Source organism: Archocentrus centrarchus, chromosome 12 (assembly GCF_007364275.1).
Source record: "Archocentrus centrarchus isolate MPI-CPG fArcCen1 chromosome 12, fArcCen1, whole genome shotgun sequence".
NCBI classification, from domain to species: Eukaryota; Metazoa; Chordata; class Actinopteri; order Cichliformes; family Cichlidae; genus Archocentrus; species Archocentrus centrarchus.
Window position 1 is genome coordinate 9,796,049 of NC_044357.1, and position 22,801 is coordinate 9,818,849.

The 22,801-nt window shown below is 40.5% G+C and overlaps 3 protein-coding genes across 4 annotated transcripts; 1 reads left to right on the forward strand and 2 right to left on the reverse strand.

The window, feature by feature from the left end:
• Window positions 1-1,101: 1,101 nt before the first annotated feature.
• ggcx (gamma-glutamyl carboxylase) lies at window positions 1,102-8,246 on the forward strand. Its single transcript, XM_030742548.1, has 15 exons — window positions 1,102-1,269; window positions 1,510-1,710; window positions 1,805-1,963; window positions 3,308-3,473; window positions 3,561-3,639; window positions 3,728-3,834; window positions 3,917-4,080; window positions 4,158-4,459; window positions 5,008-5,139; window positions 5,473-5,624; window positions 5,737-5,906; window positions 6,009-6,139; window positions 6,221-6,368; window positions 7,132-7,336; window positions 7,426-8,246. The coding sequence occupies exons 1-15, from the start codon at window positions 1,245-1,247 to the stop codon at window positions 7,583-7,585; spliced, it is 2,301 nt and encodes a 766-aa protein (XP_030598408.1). The 5' UTR covers window positions 1,102-1,244; the 3' UTR covers window positions 7,586-8,246.
• A 55-nt stretch (window positions 8,247-8,301) lies between these two features.
• snx24 (sorting nexin 24) lies at window positions 8,302-13,790 on the reverse strand. Its single transcript, XM_030743038.1, has 7 exons — window positions 13,596-13,790; window positions 12,232-12,315; window positions 10,994-11,098; window positions 10,736-10,830; window positions 10,593-10,622; window positions 10,346-10,410; window positions 8,302-10,231 (listed from the first exon to the last, which is right to left on the reverse strand). Exons 1-7 carry the CDS (start codon window positions 13,743-13,745, stop codon window positions 10,161-10,163), a joined length of 600 nt encoding a protein of 199 aa, XP_030598898.1. The 5' UTR covers window positions 13,746-13,790; the 3' UTR covers window positions 8,302-10,160.
• Window positions 13,791-15,466: 1,676 nt separating this feature from the next.
• loxa (lysyl oxidase a) lies at window positions 15,467-22,592 on the reverse strand. 2 transcript variants are annotated; one of them, XM_030743036.1, is made up of 8 exons: window positions 22,498-22,560; window positions 21,770-22,343; window positions 21,177-21,285; window positions 20,606-20,737; window positions 19,013-19,169; window positions 16,889-16,984; window positions 16,624-16,739; window positions 15,467-16,533 (listed from the first exon to the last, which is right to left on the reverse strand). In XM_030743036.1, exons 1-8 carry the CDS (start codon window positions 22,543-22,545, stop codon window positions 16,527-16,529), a joined length of 1,239 nt encoding a protein of 412 aa, XP_030598896.1. In that variant the 5' UTR covers window positions 22,546-22,560; the 3' UTR covers window positions 15,467-16,526. The 2 variants fall into 2 exon arrangements, with proteins under 2 accessions (XP_030598896.1, XP_030598895.1); XM_030743035.1 differs by having other exon boundaries at window positions 15,468-16,533; window positions 21,770-22,592.
• Between the last annotated feature and the right edge of the window lie 209 nt (window positions 22,593-22,801).

Below are 22,801 nucleotides of genomic sequence, written 5' to 3' on the forward strand. Positions count from 1 at the left end.
TACTTCGTTACTTCCCACCTCTGGATATAAACAGCCATCCTCATTTAAATAGCACAATCATAAGGGGTGTCTTCACTTCTCTAGCTCTACAGTTAATCAGAGGCAGATGGCTTTTCCTCCCTGAGCCTGGTTCTCAGAGCTCTTCCTGATAAAATGCAGTTCCTTCTCACCACCATCACCAAGTACATGCTCATGGGTGAATGTCTGATTCCTGGGGGTCACTGAACTCGATAGTTAGACCCCCTTTTGTTATAAGAAGTGCCTACAATTCTTCATTGCTCATATGATAGCAGTCCCTGTCAGATACCCAGACCACTTCAACTGGCTCCTTTTGATGTGGTGGAGTAGTGGCTGTATTCTGAGTCTCTCTCGAATGACTGTAAACTGTACACATGGTTGTGTAGGAAAATCCCAGAAGATCAGCAGCTTCTGAAATACTCAGACCAGCTCGTCTGGCACCAACTATGCATGCCACTTAAATCACCTCTCTTCCCCATTCTGATGCTCAGTTTAAACTTCCAGATCGTCTTGTCCACGTCTACATCCCTGAATGCATTGAGCTGCAGACATGTGATTGGCTGATTAGCTATTTGTGTTAAAGAGCAGGTAAACAGGTGTGCCTAATAAAGACTCTGAAAAGGAACTATCAATTAACTAATAATTAACAAATTAACTACCATAAAAACATTATAGTATGAAAAGAAAATAAATTCATATTAAAATTATAAATTGTATCTATACACACTTGCTCTTTTTTTGGGTGGGGGGGGGGGGGGGGGGCTTTTAATCGCCACAAAGTGAATGTAATGAATGCATTTTGAATTTTGGAGGATAAAAAGGAAATAAAGTTACAAAAACTTCATTATGACGTCTAACACACATATGCCAACGGAGGTTTCACATTTTCAGGTAGCCTGTCTCAGTCACGTACAAGAGAGAGAAACACAAACAGGGAGCACCAAATTCTTGAGTCTCAACCAGGATATGACGTATGAGAAACGCCCTCTGGTGGGTGTGGCCAGTCTATGAATCAGCCAATAGACGGAGAGCACCTCTTTCACAACATTCCAGTCCGTCCTGTCCCATCCTCCTACTCTCCTCCTCCTCCTCCTCCTGTCTGCCTGACACAGTGAGGGACTGTGACACGTAAACTTTGTCCTTATTGACCGCGCAAGACTGCTGTATCTGGGGCGGGGAGAGCAGAGAGGCCCCCTATCCTGAACCAGAACCCGGCGTTTTTCAACATGGAGGCGAGAGACGCCACTGCAGGTGAGGTTATTGTTGCCTCTACACAGCGTGCGTGGGCTGTGTTGTTGTTTATCTAACATAACAAGCAGCCAGGCCAACATGTAGCAAATAATAAGCTGTTGTCAAAACCTGCGCCGTGTTTCATGATTAAATAAGAGCAGGGACTCTCATGTATTCAAATAAAGCACGGCGAGTTAATTCACTGAGTGTTTACTATATAAAATCTTGTTGTACTCATAAACTCTAATTTGTGTCCTGTAGGTGCTTTTGTGAGCAGTGATGGAGATGAACAAACTGCAAAGGAGCACACAGCTCCTAAACCTGAAAAAGCGCCCACCAGAAGCAAGATGGAACAAATATTTGGTTTCAAGAAGGAGGATCTGACCTCCTGGCACAGCTTTGTGGCTCTCCTGAACCGCCCCACCGACCCTGCATCTCTGGGCATCTTCCGCTTTTTGTTTGGTAAACTAATCATACCTGTACTGTCTGCCTGCTGGATGTGCTGATTGTGTCAGACCTGCTGCAAATCAGTGATCCTTTTGATCTTTTTGTGCAGGCTTGCTGATGGCCATAGATGTCACACAGGAGCGTGGCCTCAGTAACCTGGACTACAAGTACCTGGATGGGGCCCCTGTGTGTCGCTTTCCTCTCTTTAATTTCTTACACCCATTGCCGCTGGACTGGATGTACCTGGTGTACATGGTGATGTTCTTCGGTGGGTCACGCTCAGAGTTTCCAGGCTTAATCCGTATAGTATTCTCAGGCTTGCTGAAGAAAGAGACCTCCACCTGCTTTGAGTCTGAGTGGATGCACTCTTTTTTTTTTTTTTTTTTTTTTTTTTTTTTTTTTTTAATAGGAAACAGTCTCTGTGGGACACACATGCCAGGCCTGCATTTTTCCACTTATATTTTTTCCCCTCAAGCAGACCAACTCTTGCAAGTTTTAAATCGATGAAAAGGTTGAGCAAGAAAGCAAACAGAGAGCAGATACAAAGCTAGGACTTTACACGCCAGCCTTACGGCTTATGGCCAGGTTATGGCATTGTGTTTTTGTATATTACAACCAGTAACTTAAAAAGTGTTTACAAGTGATTCGATCAAATGAGCAGAAGGGCAGTTTTTACATACATTTCTTTAAATCTGGACCTCTTTTTCCACCTTTCAGAGTTGCTCCCTGTTGGCTATACTTTAGACCCAGGAGCTTGGATACAAGCAGCAGAGGGAGAGAGACAGGACATGTGTATGACAGACAGTAAAGGGATGAAACAAGGGGACACATTTGCACATACGTAGCGTGCACCCTGACCGCTTGCCCTCAGGATCCAGTATTTTTGGGGTTTTGCTGTTATGAGGTCAAATCAGCAAACTGCAGCGTTTGATGCTTATAACCATTTAGTCACTTAGAAGTGCCTCAAAATTAAGGAAGCGCAATAGTAAGTTTGCAGTGGGTATGTGTGGGGGGAAAATCAAGATACAGACACAAAACCATAACTGTTTCAGTGAATGAGATTACCTTAAATACAAAATAATATAATACACATTTCAACCCCAATCTCATTCAAGGTGAAGTGAGCTTATGTTCTCAATCCGTTTTTTAAAGTTATTCCTTTAATAACCTGCAGTCCCACTACAGTCAAAGAAACTTAAAGCAGGGTATGCTTTGGGGTGTAGCTACCTTGTGATTGACAAGTTGCATCGCCTGAAGTGTCCCTCACTGAGCAGTGGGTTAGTCTGTGGGTAAAATACCAAAAATATTCTTGCTCTTACATTTCCCATAATGCAACACTATAGCATCTTTATACCCTTACTGGCTAGTTAAATTCCTTTTTTTTTTCTTCTTGCCATCCAGAAGTAAAAATTTTGGATTATTATCTCAAAATTTGTACTTAATAATTTAAATGTTTGAGAAAATAACTTGAAATTTTGAGTTATTCAGTAGAAATTTTGAGATAATGACCTGAAATTAAAATAGAGTTGAACTAGTTAGGAGATACTATTTGTGAGTAAAAACAAACTCATTAACAATAAAGATTTGTTTGTTTTTTTTCCTCTGACTGAAGGCGCTTTGGGCATCATGCTTGGCTGCTTCTACCGCTTCTCCTGCCTCATGTTCATCTCCACCTACTGGTACATCTTCTTTCTGGACAAAACGGCCTGGAACAATCACTCGTACCTCTATGGCCTCATTGGATTTCAGCTCACACTCATGGATGGCAACAGATACTGGTGAGATGATGTTTATTAATCTGCCTGCATGTATGCGAGTGCTTGCTTGTTTCTCTCGTTTAAGCCCGTGTGTGTTTGTGTGTGTAGGTCTATTGATGGATTGCGGAGACCCTCTATAAGAAATGCTCACGTGCCTTTGTGGAATTACACAGTGCTGAGAACTCAGGTTTGTTTATTTAAGTCATACATATGATACATTTTTCCAGCTTATGGATTCATGAACCGTCTAATAATGTCTCTGCTGTTCCTCAAAGATCTTTATAGTATATTTCATTGCTGGAGTCAAAAAGCTGGATGCTGATTGGGTGGAGGGATACTCAATGTCATATCTGGCTCACCATTGGCTGTTTGATCCTTTCAAGTAGGTATTTTTTAGCAGACTTTAACTGTGATGATTTACCCTAGCACTTCTATTCTGACCATGCTTTTCCTTCATTTATCAGAGTGATTCTTCCTGTGGAGTTAGTGAGTCTGCTGGTGGTGCATGGAGGTGGTCTCATTTTGGATCTGACTGCTGGGTTTCTGCTGTTTTTTGATGTCACTCGGCCTTACGTGTTTTTCTTTGTCACCTACTTCCACTGTATGAACTCGCAGCTTTTCAGCATTGGTGAGTTATTCTTTTCAGCAGGAATACTTTTAATTCTGTGGTGTCATTTTTTTAACCTCCATCTTAATCCTCCATAGGGATGTTTCCCTACACGATGCTGGCCACCAGTCCTCTCTTCTGCTACCCTGACTGGCCAAGAAGATTCTTTGCCCATTTCCCATCATTCCTCAGGCCAGTCCTGCCCCTCACCTTACCGGGGTCCCAGCCCAGTCCTTCCTGTGTTTACCAAGAGAGCCAAGGCACAAGCACTCAGCAGACGCAGACCCCATCTGCTGCCAAATCATCCAAATTGAGACTAAAACACAAGCTGGGAGCCATTTTTACTGTTCTTTACATAATAGAACAGTTCTTCATGCCTTACTCTCACTTCATCACACAGGTACTTAGATTTCTGGTATTTAATGCTTCTACAGATAGCACATCCATCCATGGGGGCTGAAACACTCTTTGAGTTAACTGAGGCTAATAAACTTAGCACAAAAAGTAAGTACATTGTGTTTGGTTGGTTAGTTCTTTGTCGTAATGCTTCTTGGCAATTATTCTTATACTGTTGGAAAGTTTTTCACGGGTGTAACCCACATGCTCAACTCTGCTGCTCAACCCACAAATGTGTTTTCCTCACAAATGTGGCACCATTTAAGAGGAAATAAACAGGCTTTCCAGCTGTATAAGATTTATTGTCAAGAAGCATTGTTACAACAAAGAAATAATTGGCCAAACACAAATTTCCTTATGTTTTTGTTCTGTGTAGTTAAATCCGAGTTAAACAGCAGTTCAGACTTCTGTTGTCAGCAGCACGGTGAAAGCTTTTAAAAAAAGTTGATACTCATGAAATCTTTATACACTGCTGATGACTTTAAAGTGCAGAAATAGTGATATGATGTTTTTTTATTACTATTTATGACATTCAGATTTTTTTTTGTCAAGGGTTATAACAACTGGACTAATGGTTTATACGGATATTCATGGGACATGATGGTTCACTCTCGCACCCACCAGCATGTTAAGATCACCTACAAAGACGGGAAAACGGGTGATATAGGATATCTGAACCCAGGGGTGAGTCACAGGAAAACACTCTCAGGTTGGAAAGGTTTTGCTTTTGTCTCACATTGAAGAAAAATTGTTGCTTTGGTTTGAGTTAAAAAAACAATCATTCAAGAAGTCACACTGACAGAAGAGGCTTCTTATGACTTGAAATTTTTATGCATTAATTATAATAATCTGTGCTGCTTTAGGTTTAAACTGCACTATTTCAAATTCAGTTCATTTCTTTTGGCGGTCTCTGCCTCTGTAAATGAAAGTTTCTTTAATAAACAAAATTGCTGCCTTTTTGAGATTACAATTTTCTCTAAATTCTTGCTCTTCCAATTTACAACCCGCCTGCTTTAGGTGTTCACACAGACCCGTCGCTGGAAGGACCACGGAGACATGCTGAAGCAGTATGCTACATGCCTCCATCAGTTCCTGCCTCGCTATAACATCTCCGATCCTGAAATCTACTTTGATATCTGGGTGTCCATCAATGAGCGCTTCCAGCAAAGGTACGAGAGCCTTTTTAGCTTGATGCAAAACTGCTGTTAAAATTTGTTAAAGCACTAAAAATCCTAATTGTAAGAGTGTGAGTTTAAAATCTGGTCTGGATTCTTGTCTAAGGATCTTTGATCCTCGTGTGGACATTGTGAGAGCTGAATGGTCACCTTTCAGACCGAACAAGTGGCTGATGCCCCTGCTGGTGGACCTCTCGCCTTGGAGGACCAAGTTCCAGGAGATTGAAGAAAGTTTGGACAATCAGACTGAGATTGTCTTTATTGCTGATTTCCCAGGTAACAAACCTCACTTTCATTATCTTTCTTTTAGATGGGAAAAGTAACGTCAGGTGTGTTGTTTTGTTCATCATTACTGATTATTGGTATGTTCCCTTTTAGGTCTCCACTTAGAAAACTTTGTGAGTGAAGATCTGGGCAACACCAGCATCCATGTGTTGCAGGGCCAGGTGAATGTAGAGATAGTGGAGGAGAAGAAGAACTACACTCTGCAGCTTGGTGAGCACATAAAGGTACAGCTGCTCCCCATCATTACGTTTTGTGCTTTTCTCTTTAACGTGTTTTAGTATTAACCTTGATGTGGCTTTGTGTAGGTACCTGCAGGGGCTTATCACAAGGTGTACACGGTGTCTGAGGACCCCTCTTGCTACATGTACATCTATGTGAACACCACAGAGGCGGCACTACAGGAGAACTTCACCAAGCTGCATGAAATCCAGGAGCGTGTTCGCAATGGAACAGGTGAAAATGTGTGCATGTCAGCAGTGAAGATGCTTTCAAAAATAATACTGGGCATAGCTTTTATCGGTTTATATTCTTTTAAAATCCACCAGAATAGTGGTTTCTGTTTCTAAACATCTTGAAGAACATGCCTCAGATGGACTCCTGAGGGAGCAGACTGTCTTTTGAAGGACTGTCTTTGTTCTTAGTTTAACATAGCTTTTATGGCTGTGGATAACCGTTTGGATTTATCATGTTGTAAAATGAACTTGGGACTGGGATGGCATCGATTGATGCATAGCATCTAAAAGTCTATAAATCTTTTGCTCAGTACTCTCCTATGCTCGCCTATGCTGAAGCAGTATGTTATCTATCCTTCCACTGCACATGTCCAAACCATATCAAGCTTGCCTCTCTAAAGCCTTACAATAATATAGATTAGGGATCCTCAAATCCAGGCCTGGTGTCCTGCAGGTTTTAGATCAGGGACACATCTAAAACCTGCAGGACATCGGACCTCAAGGCCTGGATTTGAGGATCCCTGATATAGATCAAACATAAAAACACTAGTTTAACAATTCAGTAAAGAAAGAACCAAATTATATATAGAAGGCATAATATAAGACAATACAGAAGGTATAAAATGTAAATGATGCTGCCATGAGAGCATGTGCTTGGTCTACAATGTTTTGGTGGTTGGTATATATCAAAGTAACATCCACATGAAAGCTTTGAGAGCTCGACGGTGTTCATCAGGGGTTAACTTCTCAGTCTCATCCCACAGAAACTGAGCCACTTCCTCCCGAGTTGCAGCCCCTCATTGCTGCAGACGATGACGAGGGGGCGGAGGTCAACGCCACTGACCCGATTGTGCGGTTGTTCCTGAAAAGGCAGCGGCGGATGAAGGAGGTTAAGAAACGCAGAGAGGCTGGCATGCTGGAGCGACTGCAACGCTTTGCTGTGAAGAAGTATTATACGATACGCAGAGGGTGAGTGCCAACCTCCCTGAGAACACACGGAAACAGACAAAGCACATGAACAACAATGAATATACAAACTCTGTGCATTTGCCTTCCAGGTTCTTGATGACGGCCATTGCACTGAGAAACCTGGCGGTGGGTCTGCCTCCACTCGAGCAGCTGACGAGGGAAGTCGCCTATGCCAACATGAAAGAACCTGAAACGGAACCCAGTCAAGACGAACGGCTCAAGGATGAAGTCGCTCACGGAGAACTTTAATGCTATTAGGACCAAAAATACTCAGTGAATTGCTTGTAGGTGCCGGATCACGCATCAGTGTGAGAGTGTGTGTGTGTGTGTGTGTGTGTGTGTGTGCGTGCTATTACTGCTGGACTGTTACCGCTCTACACTGTCACTTTGTTATAGCTTTCGTTAATGACTCTGAAATATATATATATATTTTTTTTTGTTACAAATGACGTTTCAGTTTGAGCTGCAACAAAAACCAGAATACTGAATGTATTTCTGGTGACATGCTCTAAGTGAAGTGCGCTTTAACAAACAGGAGGCATTCTTTTCTGTAATATGTGTGTGTGTGTGTGTGTGTGTGTGTGTGTGTGTGTGTAATGCTGCTTTGTTTTGAACAACAGCAGGGAAGCAGGTGGAAGCTTGTGACTGAACAAGGAAAGGTTTTATGTTTCAAAGGGACAGATTTCAGTATCCTTGTGGCCAGAAACTCCTCTTCCTTTTCAGGTTATATCCCAGCTCTAATTAGAATAGAATAATTTGGGGTAAATTATGAGGAGCCATGTTTACAGATATTCATGGTATTGCAGTAAGTTTAATGCTTAAACATCTATGTACAATGTGAGGAAAAATAGTTCAATATTGCCTGTCAACACTTTTCTGGGCATTTTTTTTTTTTTTATAGAGATAACTGATGCCAATAAATTTGATATTAATTTAAATGAGTTGGACAAGCTCAGTTTGTGGAAATAGGGACTTTTTTTTATTGGTGTTAGTATTGTACACATTACCCATCTTAAAGTGCTACAGTAGACGTCCAGTGTTCACTGTAGGTTGGCATTATGGCACAGAAATGACATTTTTCACACTCCGCACACAAGATAAATACATATAAATCTACCACATGGATTTCCAGGAAATTATTTAAGACATACAATCATGATTTCATTATTCAGGAGTCATTTGACTATAAATGTGTAGTGGAGGTCCAGTCACATGTAAAAAGAAAAAAAAGACACCAACAACTGGGTCATTATTATCCAAAGAGTGTCCAACAACACAACGTTTCACAAAAGCTACAAGTCACTGAAGCGTGTTAGATTTTGAAGTTTTACATAAAAATAATTTCCAGGAAAGACAAAGACAAAATTTTGTGTTTCATGTCATATTGCACAGTTAGTTTTGTAGCTCTACGTCTGTTAAATCACTACTTGACTGTAAAGTGAAAGACACTTTGCATCCCTTTACATGATGGTGGCTACGCTTCCAGTCACCACAACTTAACTGGCCCTCGATTATATTTGTGATTTAAACATTACATGTACTGTGACAGCGTTAGTGTTAGAGACAGTGTTTACACAACACAAATGAATATGATCTTCAAGGTCACGCAAAAACCATGTGTGGGAATCTACTTGCACATACAGCTTGTGTCAGCTCAAGACTTTTGTGGGGTTTTTTTTTCCCCCCTTTGGGTAGAGAATTAGATTCAGCTTAGATTTCTCTGTTGTCATCTAAGTCGGTCGTGTGTTTGAGATGATGACAAATCAAACCCTTAATTTCAAAAAGCTGAGATTCCCCCCCTTTTTTTTTAATGTGGGAGGATCTGTTGAGGGACGAGAAAATGCAAGTTAAGGTAGCATAAAACTAAGCACCTTAATTGCACTGTTAAACTCTGCAACTAATAGTCTGTCGTGGTGCAAATTTCTATCTTTGTCACCTCACAGTACTGAGCTGCTCCTCCAGCAGAGCTCACTAGCACCAATGTCAACACTACAGTACTTCTCACAGACGTCTCAGGCTTCATGAAAGATGTCCACATCACAGCCAGAGTCTGTTTGTAAGTCTCAAATTATTCCCACCCTAACGTCTCACTGTGGGCTCCACCAGAATGCACAAACACCCTCTTCAGTCCCTCCAAAAAAAAAAAAAAAAAAAAAAAAAATCACCCACAGCAAGCTCCTCTTGGCAGCTCAAAATAAACAGAAGAAACACCACATCACTGGAGATAAAAACGAGAAGGGCACCTCCCTGTTCGCAGGCCATGATCCATCAATCTGCACAGTTCAACCCTGTGCTTTACGAGCCAGAAATGCTCCCCTGCATCTGGCACACTAACCCTTAGTCAAGTTTCAGTTCATCAGAGTGCAAGAGTCATTCAGAATATATTGTATATTCACTAAAACAAACAAAAAGAATGATGACCTGCTTATTTCTAATTCCAGTTCATCCTGCATGTTAATTTAACTGATTGCTTCTTTAAAAAAGAAAATACAAGGTAAGCACAAGGTATCAAGCTCTGTCATTTCTGAAAATATTCCTCTATGCCTCAACATATCCAAACTGTTTCACATAATTTTACAGCAGAAAGTTTCTTAGTGGACAAAGGTCAAGGGATAATATAGTGTTTACGCTTTAAAATGTGCTGATTCTTTTAGAGTCCAGGCGTCCTTTCTCACAAAAACAAAAGAATGGATTATTGTTATATGCTGTGAATGAGGTTCAGTGTTTCCTGTCATGTTATGTTGCTCATGAAGCACACCTAAAATGGTGCGGGCAAAAAAGGATCCATGTGTAGTGATGATCCCTCCAATTCGGCGCCGCGGCTCTACCTCGGCTGGAGATCTGGGTAGTAAACTCCGTGTACCACACCTTCGATCACAACGTTAGAAAATGTATCTAAAAAGTGAAGAAGAAAGGAATTATAGGTAAAATAAAGAACGGGTGCAGTGTATTTTAAAAGGAGGAGAAACGGGTCTTTTAAGATGTGAAGTGCAAGCATCCTGAACGCACCGTGTGCAGCCGGCAGCAGGTAGGGGTCTCTCAGAAACAGCATGACTGGCTGATGTGAAAGTTTACTAAAAGAGAGCAAAAAGGAGAAATGAGGAGGTCTGTGGGCTGCATAGAAATGAAGAAAGAGGTTGTGGCACTGACATGCTGGGTGAAGTTCAAGTGTAGAGCAAACAGTGAATGATGCTTTAACTGGTTAAAGTGCACAACAAAAACATGACCTTTAAAAAATGGGTAACAAATGACTCACCTTGATTCCAGTGATTCTGTATCAAATGACCTTTAAGAAGAAAAATAAAAGTTATGCCACACATTTCTCCATGACCCTGGGAACAAGCACAAATGCCACAAACTGGTCTTTTATTTTAAAGTAAACCAGCAGTTTCAGCTCACCCGCAGCTTTCTGTTTTTGGCACTGAAGGAAAATGGCGGATGTTCAGGAAATCCAGGAATATCTTTGGAAGAACTTCATTTTCCATAATTATAGTCTAACAAAACAAAAGGAAATTTCAGTGTGTACACATTGCAGCGGTCCTGAAACGAGGTGCTCCAAGTGAGAGTTTGAATCCATTTAACCTCTTTACATCTGTATTTTAGCCCTTCATCTGAGACAAAACAGCCGTAACAGGTGGAGTGAATGAGAGTCCGTACCTGCAGGTAGAGCTCCAGGCCTTGTCTCCTCTGCTCCAGGACTTTGGGAACCCAGTTTCTAACATGCTTTGAAGGGATCTCAGGTGGCTTTATGGTCTTCTTTAGCTGGAAGGATTTAAAAATGTTACACAAATATGTACAGTTGTTTCAAAAGGTATTTGCACAGTTAAACTGTCAGCAAACTATTTTGCCCAGAAGAAAACCCAACTCTTAGTCTGACCTCAGTCCCACAAAGTGCCTCTGTGATGCAGTGTAGAGAAAATTCAACTCTCGTATTCAATAAAACTAGTGGGCCTAAGTAGGCCCACTGTAAGACACTGTAATTGGGATTTTAATACCCCCACCACCACCACCACCCAAAAAAATGTATATTTGTGGAAGATTTTGCTCATTAAGTGTGCTGATAAAATCATTTTTTAAACAAAAGCAGTTAAGTTGTGTGTTTATACATTTATTTCACACATTTTAATTTTTTATTTTATGGGTTACTGAACATGCCAGAGCAGGAAACAGAAGAGCGAATGTTTTGTAACCACTCTTTGCAGTTACAATGCAACAGTCTTTGGGTGTTGCCTGGGATAATTACTGTTTATCCGCCCCTGATGATGTGTAGATAAAGGTCAGTTTGGCAGAGGGAACCCATCCTGGCTAAATCTTTTTATGCTTTTTTTAAAAATATTTAGTATTTTAAAATAAAATCCATGTTTATAAAAACTCTGGTATCTGTCTCCACTGATGATCCGAATAGTTACACCTAAACAAATCAAACAAACAAAAAAACAACATATTTTTGATTACTGATACTATAGGGGAGTGACTACGAAGAATAGCAGGGACGCAGTATGATTATTACTATAATAAAGTAATCATTAATCACTTAAAAATAGCCTGTGAATATCTAAATTGTGTGTGTTAACAAAAGGTTTTTGAAACTTTTTCAGAAAACATCACAACACAAAAACTGCTGATACTAAAGTAGTGAATGACTCTACTGCCGCAATGGACTGTGTCACTGTGACACCTTAGTAAACAGATTACACAACACTCTTTTATCTGGGAATGCTATAAGTTGATTTTCAAATTAGTTGTCAGCTGGAACACTAGGTGTTCACTTTGCTGGGTCTTCTTCCTCGTTTCTCCCATTATCCAAAGGAGTCCCCCAGGGCTCCATTTTAGGACCGCTGCTTTTCTCTACAAATAAATAACCTGGTTTTGAACGCAAATCAACCAAATCTCACCATTTTATGCAAAGCGTGGAATTCACTGTAGCGTTTCTCAACAGTATGCTGTCTGCCGTTCATCAGCACATCAATTTTGAAGACCTGAAAAAAGAACAAAAGTTAGACTTGCTTAGTGACTGACTCAGCTGAAAATGTCTCCCCTCTGTCCATACACTCAGCGGTGGAGTTAATGTCAGCATTAATGTCACAAGAGGAAACATCTGGCTGTTGATCTGTCAGTTAGCACAGCTAACATCCCTAAACAGGCTGTCTTCCACTTCCCTCCCTTCAGTAAGAGATTCACAGCATGCACGTCATCGTTCTGGACAGCATTTTGCAAAGGAGGAAATTCACCACACATGACGGCAGCACTCTTAAAACACACTCTGCATCACCCGTGACAGAAGTAATCATTATTAACAAATCCTGGAGCAACCCAAACACGTGTTGGACCTTATTTAAAAATATATAATCATCTCATGAACTGGAACACTGCGCCCATATGTGAATACTGAGAAATAAATTCTTCAAGGAAGGTTTTACACAACATCTCGGAGGTCAGGAAATCAAACTCAGCACTGCTCTGTAGTCCTCGTGACTTCAAGCATTAAAACAATGTGACATTAAAACAGAAAAAAAAAAAAGCCTTCCTCAAAAATGCTGCCACAAAGCTGGAAACTGTGGTTTCCAAAGTAGGGGTCAGGACCTCTTAGCAAGTCCCTAGATAAAATGTTGTGGCCACAAAATGATTAAAAGGCAGAAAAGGTTAATTCACTCTGACTTCAGTGCAGTTAGTTTGAGCTCTAAATCAATACAGGATCAGAGTGATTAATAAAATCTACAGCTCAGTGAAGACAGCCTGCTGACTCCTGATTACTAATTTAAAAAGCTGAAACCACACTTGTGTGTTTAGAGCGACAGCAGTCCTCACTGGAAGTGATTTCAGACAATATTTTAAACATTTACAAGAGAAAACATTTAAGGATGAAGCAGTGCTGCCTGGTTTAAACCCTTACCTGTGATTAATTCCACTGGAGGACCCCCCTCAACAGTATATAACTCACGGCACATTTATCTTAACTAAATGAAAGTGCCATTAAAATTAAAGAGACGGTGTGAGTTACTCCTTTCAGGAAAACTGGATGTGTGCCACAGAGCTTCTGTGAGGTTATTTTTACAGATGTCAGCAGTATCAGCTGGTAGGGAGACGCTTTAATTCAAAGGTCCGTGTAAGTTTGCGCCTCTTTTACAGAATAATTTGAAAGGTAAAGTGCGAATTTAGGATCTAATGAAACAACAACAGAGTTCACATTAAAACTGATGACAGCAGCAGAGCAGGCGACACAGACAGACACACACAGAGGTTACAGAGAGCAGCTCACCGTGTATCCTCTCTCCATCGAGCTGTTTTCGAACCGAAATGATGGGATCCACACTCGCACCGGATGCATCTTCACTTGAAATAAGGCGTGATTTTCAGGTAGGTAATGTTTGATCTTGAGCCTTTGGCGTACACAAACACACACACACATACACACACACTCACTGCTGGTGGATTACTTCAGTTTGGCTGATAAAAATCACAGAATTCAAACATGACGAAAGAGATCTCAGTGGTGCCCCCTAGTGAAGCGGAGGGCTCATCCAAAGTCATTTTGAGGATCATCTGGAACAGACATGTATCTCTCCCCCCGTGTGACTGACTGCCCAGAAGGAAAAAAAACATCTGTTTCTCATCATATCCAAGAAAAAATAAGAATAAATAAAAACGTGCTTTGTTCCAAAAAGAGATTGTCACTATCCCTTACTGCATATTGGAGTCACTTCACCAATAACATTGATTAGAAAAAAAAATGTGGATGCTCCCTCATAACTTTGGAATCACAGACAAAGTTAAGGTGGTTTTCTATAAAATTACATGCATATGCTGCCATGCTAATGATCATATGCAAAAGTATAAAAGGGACATTAATACAAATTGTTCTTTCTGTAACTCCTACCTGGAAAGAGTAGTTCATCTGTTTTGGTGTTGTTCACTGAGGAAACAATTTTGGGGAGACCTCAGCAGATTTTTCATTGATTGACCCATCAAAAATGTTGTTTTTCGCTGGGAAAAAATGTTGTTTTTGGTTTCCATAATTATGCTAAAAAAACAAGGTAAATGTTACTTCTTAATAAACCTGATTTTCTTGTTGTTTTGTGGTCTTCAGAAAGGATATGGAGCATTATTTTAAATTACTCACTGATTCAACAAATCAAAAGGCTATCAAAACATTTAATTTATGTTCCACTTACAAGCTTTTTGTTTAACGTACATGTTCTTCTGTATGCGGTTGTATTTTTGAATTTTTCAATAAAGTTATTTATAAAAAACAAACCAAAAAATGTAACATTTTTTGAGGATCACCTTAACGAAAGCTCCACGATTGTCAGGGGTAAATTGTAATCATAAATGTCTTTCCTACCATGAACTTATGAGTCCAGTTTTCCTTTAACTTTTAATTTTTAAGAAATTAATTAATTTACAGGAACAGGTAATTGGTGGGGCAACAATGGAAATGCACAAGTCTGAAATTGTGCATTTTTTAAAAACAATATAGGCTTTGGTTTAATTGTCATTTGCTCATTTCCATAGTTAAGCATCTGTGGTGGCAGTGGCTCAGGGGGTACAGCCGGTCGCCGGCGCCTCTAATCTGGATGTCAAACTATCCTTGGGCAAAATGCTAAACCTTGAACTTAGGTTTGCAAAGTTGCATCTGAACGAAGCACAAGGCTTCTGGAACAATTTCCTTTGGACAGATGAGACCAAAGTGCAGATGTTTGGCTGTAATACACAGCACAATGCTTGGAGAAAACCAAACACAGCATATCAGCACAAACACCTCATACCAACTGTCAGCACGGTGGTGGAGGGGTGATGATTTGGGCTTGTTTTGCAGCCACATCCTAACTTATCCTAACTTCATGATGTTACTGATTTAAATGGAGACAGGTGATAAAAAAACTTTATTTCACATTCAGCAGTATATAAAGATTTAATAGGTGGTTTCAAACATTATACTATAATTATATGCAGCACAAAATTATTAAGGTTCTTGTGAATGTACAATATTTTTCACCAGTTCAAACATCTGTGAAGATGTATTTCATCATGTGCCATTCAGTATGTGTTTACAAACTAGCCTTTAGTTATGATGTTAACAATAGAGTCACCTGAGAAATGTTACAGGAAATACAAAACAACATGTGCTTATAGTGATTTCTGTTGTGTAAAGAGTGATTTCACTCACATTAGGCACGGAGATCAGTTTTACGTGATGCTCAGCATGTGAAAAATGAATAAAAAAAAGTTTCTGTCGCTCTGGAGGAAATTGCCAACTCAGGAAAGAACGCTGATGACGTCATAGTGTTTTCATTAGTGTCATCACAGCTTGACATGACAAATTTATTACACAGCGCCTGTGTTACAAACTGGACCAGTCAAAAGTGTATTCCATGGATGCTAACCAGTCCAGGAGGTCTAAAAAAATGACAGGAAACATACGTATCGAGTGATTTTGAATATGAGGGACTAAAAGTGAAGATCTCTGCTTTGATGTAGTACTCCTTTGCTGCTTTTCTTTGCTTTATATCAGTGTCACAAATTAAGCAATTGGCTTTTTTTCCCTGCTATTTTTAGACAATTCTTCCAGTAAAAAAGAAAAGAAAAAACTCAAAGACAATAACATTACATACACCTTTGAAACAAAGTCACCAAAATCACAATAATCAGCCTAAAACAACCGTACGACATTACAAATTTTTATTCAAGTACGTTTCAACAAAAGCTGTCGAGTAAAGAGAGTTTCGTTTGTTGCATATAAATATACTTTCCTTTAAACAGCTGGTTCTTTATAACATTGTGATATACATGATTTATGCTGTTATTTTACTCTTCTAGGCTCCCGTTTTTATGGATTTTGTTTCTTTCTAACAAGTGGCAGTAAAAGGCAAGCATACAGTACAATCCAACAGAAGTGAGCAATGAAAAATGTTCCCAAAAAAGCTGAGGTTATATGCTTTTCATTAAGAAAAAAAAAAAACAGCTTTCCCCACACAAGCAAAGAAGAATTCAACTTTATTTGCTGCAATGATAATAATCAGATGGTTTCTACTTCTCCTTTTCTAAACTGGGAGTGGTTAAATTTTAAAATGAATGTATGTCTCAAAAAAAAAAAAAAGACTTTTTCTGCGTTGTTTATATGCTTTCGTGTGCAGTCCTCTTGATTGTCATTTACACAATGTGTCCACTGACTCGCCGTGGATGACGTTTCTTAATATCTAAAAAACATAAACACATAAATAAATGAATGAATGAAAAAAAAAACTAGAGAATTAATGGAGAAAATAAGAATCAGACATTGTACTTACGTTGACATGTGACAGCCTGACACGTAGGCATAGTTGCCTGTGTAGCGAACATCACAGCGCACAATATTGTTGCTGTAGTCTGATTCTGGGACCTGGTAGTAAGGATTTACACTGATCTGTGGGCAACATCAGTGTCACAAATACGTTAGTAAAAGGAGGAATGTCAATAAACAGCACCGACTCACAGCATGATTCATGATTCTGCAGAAAATGAACCTCCTTTAAAGGTGTTTTGGGATGCATTTTTGTGGTATTTCTGACAAACCTTGAGGACATAGTTGCCAGGTTTCACATCTGTGATGTCAATCCACTGGCAGTCAATGTCTGCGTTGTAGGTATCATAACATCCCGGGCTCAGGCCCTGCGCATTGGACGGCATCCACATAAAACAAAGCATAAGCAAACTTCTTATTAAATAATTTAAGGTTTTTATACATGCAACAAATGAACTGTATGTGATTTCCATGTGTTATTCCTACTGATAACAAAATAAGGTTTTTGGTTTAATCTTGGAGGTGATTTTGGATCCAATGTCGACAAGAAGAGAGAAAACAAAATGCAAGTTAAAATTAAGAAAAAAACAAACAGCCTGATGGAAAATTAATGTACTGAGAAACTGACCACAGAAGTTCAGCTGGGTGAATCATCTTAGACGAGGTACAGGAAATCATTAAATCACCATCAGAACTGGCTAACGCAGAAAGGAAATTCTAAGGCTGTTCTCTCAGCCTCAGGAAAAGAGCAGCTCTTGTTTGTGTTAGCCCAACTCTCCTTTTTAGACACTTAAGAAACCAAATCGTACACCAGTTTCTTCAGTGAAACGCGAGTCTGAGGAGCCAGAGGTGGCATGTCAGTGTACTAAACGTGCATGTGCAACTTAAATAATGGAAATGAATAAAACTGATTAAAGGCCCTGGTTTGTGGGACCTTGCAGATATCTAATTTTTAAATGCAGAAAGTACAATGAGGAAAGGAATTGCCAAGAAATTACATTTTGAATTACATATTTGTGCATGCTTGCTCACTGTGACACTCATTGCTTATTGCGATACTTGAGTGTAAGCGATTGTTACTATTATCTCCTGTAACAAGTCAAAGTGTGGGCTGAAAAAGGGACTTACTGTTGGGGTCAATAGTGTATGAGACAATGAAAAGATGCATTAATACCTTAGCTTTGTGTGTGTTTTTAGTCATTTTTCAAAGAACTGCTAATGGAGGAAATGCAAGTCAATATATACAAAGATAAAAACTATAGTTTCTACAGTCGCTCAGCTTGAAGAGCAGCAGCGAGTTGCAAAATTCAAAATTTTTCTGACATTGTTATAGCTGACAGGAGCTAACTGGATAAATCTGGTAGCACTATAGCACAAAGAGGCAGCCAGAACAAGCTGTTTATATAGTAAGCTTGTTAGGAAACAGCTGCACATCTGGCTGGCAAAGCAAGAGTATCGTTTTGTGTGGGCTGTGTTTCTGCTAAGTGCTAGCTATGGCTATCCTGATATAAAGTATCCTCTGTTTTCAGCACAGACTGTATCAAATAGATGAACGTAACCTCTAGGTCTGGAAAGGGAAGACTACATGGCAGCAGGGGGCGACTCCTCTGGTTACACAGAGAAGGTCTTTTCTGTGGAGGTCTATGTGAAAACTGCTCTGCTGCCTGTTTGATTTGTTACCTCAGTGAACATTTTCCTGAGGAGTTTATGGTGTCAATCACTAGTTTTAAATCTTACTCAATATAAAATAATGGTCACTTTGTAAAACATGGTCCTCATTGGAGTCCAGTGGACCACAAAGCAGGGTCTGCTTTAGGGCACAGCTACCTTTTGATGGACAAGTTAGGTGCACCCTTCTTTACAAGGGGTTGCCACAGCAGATGGCGGCAGATCAGCAATTTGACAGATTTGTACACCAGACGCCCCTCCTGATGCAACCCCAGAGGATCTGTATCTGTTCCTGGCCTCAGACCTGGGATTTTTCATGTGTTTGGCAAACTATACTCTGAAGTAACTTCCCCTCACTCATCACATAACTTTCAGACAACAGCCAAAATGCTCAAACTACGGCTTCAGAATGAGACTTCTTAAATCGCTGTGTGTGTTGTCATGGTAGCTACAGCCACATTTTATATGCAGTTTACAGATTTTGGAGACTTTATGCTTTAAATTGCTGTTTGGTGCCAGAGCTGAACTAAAGAAAAAGTGAAACTGACCTTTAAAAACAAAGTAATGAGCCTGCAATACTAAAAAGTGCTGATGGTCACCTTTCCTCTTCCTCTGTGGATTTATGACTGCGTGTACCACATTTCATATACAAGCAGTCATGTCATGTGACACATTTCAAAGTAAACTACAACCTTTGCAGTTACATTTATAGCAGTTATCTATGAGACCTGAGTATGCGAGGTGCAGGCATATCGCCTGTAGTATCCATAGTCACAGGAAGTGTCCTCCAAGCAGAAGCTGGCCTTGTGGCCTTCTGCCACCGACCGCTGGGTGGTGGCATCCAGCAGATCATAGTGGCTGAACTCATCCATGCTGTGGTAGTGCCTGCGAATCAGCAGCACAGTGTCAGCAAACGAGGAAACAAGTCACTTAATGAACTTCACATCATCTGACAGTCCCATCAGGGCCATTGTCATTTGTGAGCCAAATTGTATGAATACCAACTAATGCGTCAAACACATTTTATTCAAATGGCTGCAAGTCACCGTGACTAAAACATCACAGGCCTTTATTTTATTCCTCATGTAAACGGTTATATGAATCAGCATCTGGTTCACCTCCACTATCTAAAAGAAAGAGTTTGTTTATTGAAACAAAAACAGTCTGGTCAGTCATCAGCTGACTTTCATAACACGGAAAAAAATCTATACAGTCTACATAAATGGTTTCCTGGCTCTCGGTCAAAAGTGCTCCATCTTGGGAAGTTGCTCAGAGGACTGCTTGCTTCATAGCATAACTATGGACTGAGGTAGTTTTTCTGGAAAAACCAGGCACGGTTCTGTAAGTTCAAACAAGGGACAAAAATACCAGCAGGTTTCTTTCTGGGCAAGATATCCTCATCATGCAACTTTAACAGCTTTGCAGATTTTGAGTTTGGCTACTTGATCTTTAGATTTACAGAACAGGCTCTTACTGTCGTTATGTTGAGATTGGAAAAACAGAAAATTTCCTCTTCAAAAGCCTGAAGATGCAGCTAAAACTTGTGTTAAGATGTCATTCCAGATATCAGATCTCTGCAAAAATCTAAAGCAGCCAAAAGTAACGCAGCTGTGATTCAACAGGGGGTGCCACAGTACCACTACAGACTGCAAAAGATAAACAATAATTCTGGCAGCATCTCCTGAAAACCCCTTTTAACGTCTGCACATACTAAACTGCTAAACACCCCTCCATCCTTCAAATCATAGTCTTGATGCATGTGAGACTGGATGTGGAAGCGAAATGTGGACGGATTACTGGACTGAGACGTGACTTTCCAAAGTGCCTCACTTTGCACTCAGTCCCGAATTCTCGGATTGAGTTTAGAGTTGGTTTTTGTTTTCATACAAATGTCTTTTTAGATCCCGCCTAAGTTCATGTATTGAAAATTATAACTGTATTTCTGATATACTTATACAAGCTGAGATGTACTGAAAGTGCATCCAACCATCCGTTTTCTTAAGATTTCATTAATATTTGAATATTTGCTGAGTCTGTTAATTAATTTGGATGAAACTGCCCCCCGCAGCATATATAGAGAAACAATCATTTTAAACTTCTCTATACATGTGTGTCTTTTTCTTTTTTGGCCCTTTGAGGGTATGGAAACCTCAGATACTCTTGAAGAATTTGTAGTGCAGACACTTTAAAATGTGTCTCTCAAAGACAAAAAGGAGTGAATAAAGACAGATTGGACTCAAGATTAAGGCCACGACATGTCATAGAGACTCTCTGTCTGAGTGATGGTGAGGTGGACAGCACTGGCATGACATTATACTCACTGGTGACAGCTGTGCCACTCCCAGGAGTAACGTGGCCTGTTGGGGAGGAAGTCCGCCGTGCCCTGGTTCTTGACTTTCTGAGGAAACCTCAGCAGCATGCGGCTATCGTAGTCTCTTGCTCTATAGGCAGAGCTGCAGACAGGATGCAAAGGCAAAAAAAACAACAAAAAAACCCAACGCTGTTATATGTGGACACAGTGATGTCACTAAGATTTGTTTTCCTTGCTACATACCCTCTTCTGAGTGGAGCCAGTTCATGTGTAAATGGCGGGTGGAAATTCTTTTTTAAAAGGCAAGTGGTTGTTTGGGTTAGTTTTCAATAATGTGTTTACCATTCGGGCTTTCTCTCCCAGGGCAGACTATGATTAAACTTTTACAGAAATCCTCCACTCCACCCCTCTGTACCATCAGCGGCAGGATTTGGTTAATTTTACCTCATCTCATGCTCTCGCTGGGCAGCTTTCACCCACAAACACTTTTAGGTGGTTGTTATGGCTCAGAGCTCTCTGAATCACACTCAGAAGTGACTGCAGTTTTTTCCCCCTGTGGACTTGTCCTGACAGCAGACTACCTTGACAGACAGTTTTCTTCAGCTGCGCATCTCAGGTTGTACATCGGGGCTCTCTGGACATAGGCTGAGGCTTGGATGTAGTATGGGTCAGGAACCAGATCAGGGAGACCTACAATATACCACATAATAATGTTACACAACCTCCATTAGAAAACAACAAAAACAGATCAATAAGTAGGATAATTTGAAGAAATTTAGAGGTAAAATAGACACTAACAAACCAACTGATTAGTAGAATGATTGCTTTATTTTAAATAAAGAATGCTTCAATTTGATCTTTTTTTTCAATGTTATAGTATAGTAGCTTCTATATATATAAATCTTCCTCATGGATGTGTTTTTTGCAACCTATGTGAATTTGTTGTAACACTGCGCTTACCTTATAGGGATTATCTATCTATCTATCTATCTATCTATCTATCTATCGATCTATCTATCTATCTATCTATCTATCTATCTATCTATCTATCTATCTATCTATCTATCTATCTATCTATCTATCTATCTATCTATCTATCTATCTATCTATCTATCTATCTATCTATCTATCACTACTGACTTAAGTGTCTAAAGACCACTTTTCCCACTCTTACCGTACTGATGATACCTTGTGCCATATCCGGGTCTCGATCGCTCCCTCGGTCTCTCGTAAACGTCATAGTAATTGTAATATGGATTATCACCGTCGATGGATTTGTAAGGGTCGTATGGATCGTCTCCAACCATCAAGTCTTCTCTCCTGGGCAGAGACGGACTGACATTGACTTGCTCTTGGGTCTCATTCACTCTACGGCTCCTCTGCGTCCCTGTGCGCTCACCGGGACGGTCCTGGTGATGCTGGCGGTGCTCCTGCCCTCTCACAAGCCTCTGGAGCGGCAGCGGGAGGTTGCGCTGGCCTTGCGGGTTGGAGGCCGGCCGGGGAGGCTGCTGCTGACGTTGCTGCTGGGCCACCGGCTCTCTCTGGGTGTCCCCATCCCGAATGATGGTCACAGGTCGCCCCTGCACTTGCTCATGCGCTGCGCCCCTGCGCCTAGCCGGTTGATACTCCGAGCCTTGGCTTAAAATGCTAAAAATCTTGCCGTTGTGTGACCACTGTAGCGTCTGCCGAAGGGCCGCTCTCTGGTCGTTTCCTTGCTGTGCCCCCGGATTCCTCTGAGACTGAGCAGCCTGCAGGATGAAAACAAATAAATAGACGCAGGAGTATGCGTAACGCGGTGTGCCAAACACGCGTAATCCCATTATGAACTCAGTTAAAGGAAACCGAAAACGACAAAGCGATTATTATGAGCTTGTCTTTGACTTAAATATCCTTCATTTATACCTGAAGGATATTCAGTGAGCAGTGAAGAAAGGCTAAGTTTCTGTGCATCCGTGTAAACTCATAACGGTCTGTTCCTGCAGCAGATGCGCTCTGTGAGAGGACGGTGATGATGATGAAGAGGAGGAGGAGTTCAGCACTTGGAGTTTCTGATTCTGTTACACAAGTCTGGTGCCGCTGCTCATATAATAACTTGAAGTGTGATCGTGCCCAACCAAGAGTGCTTGACAACTGCTCAGTTTGGCCCTTTAACAGCAGTAAAACATGTTTTCTTCATCCTAAAGAACACATACGTATTTTTGGATCA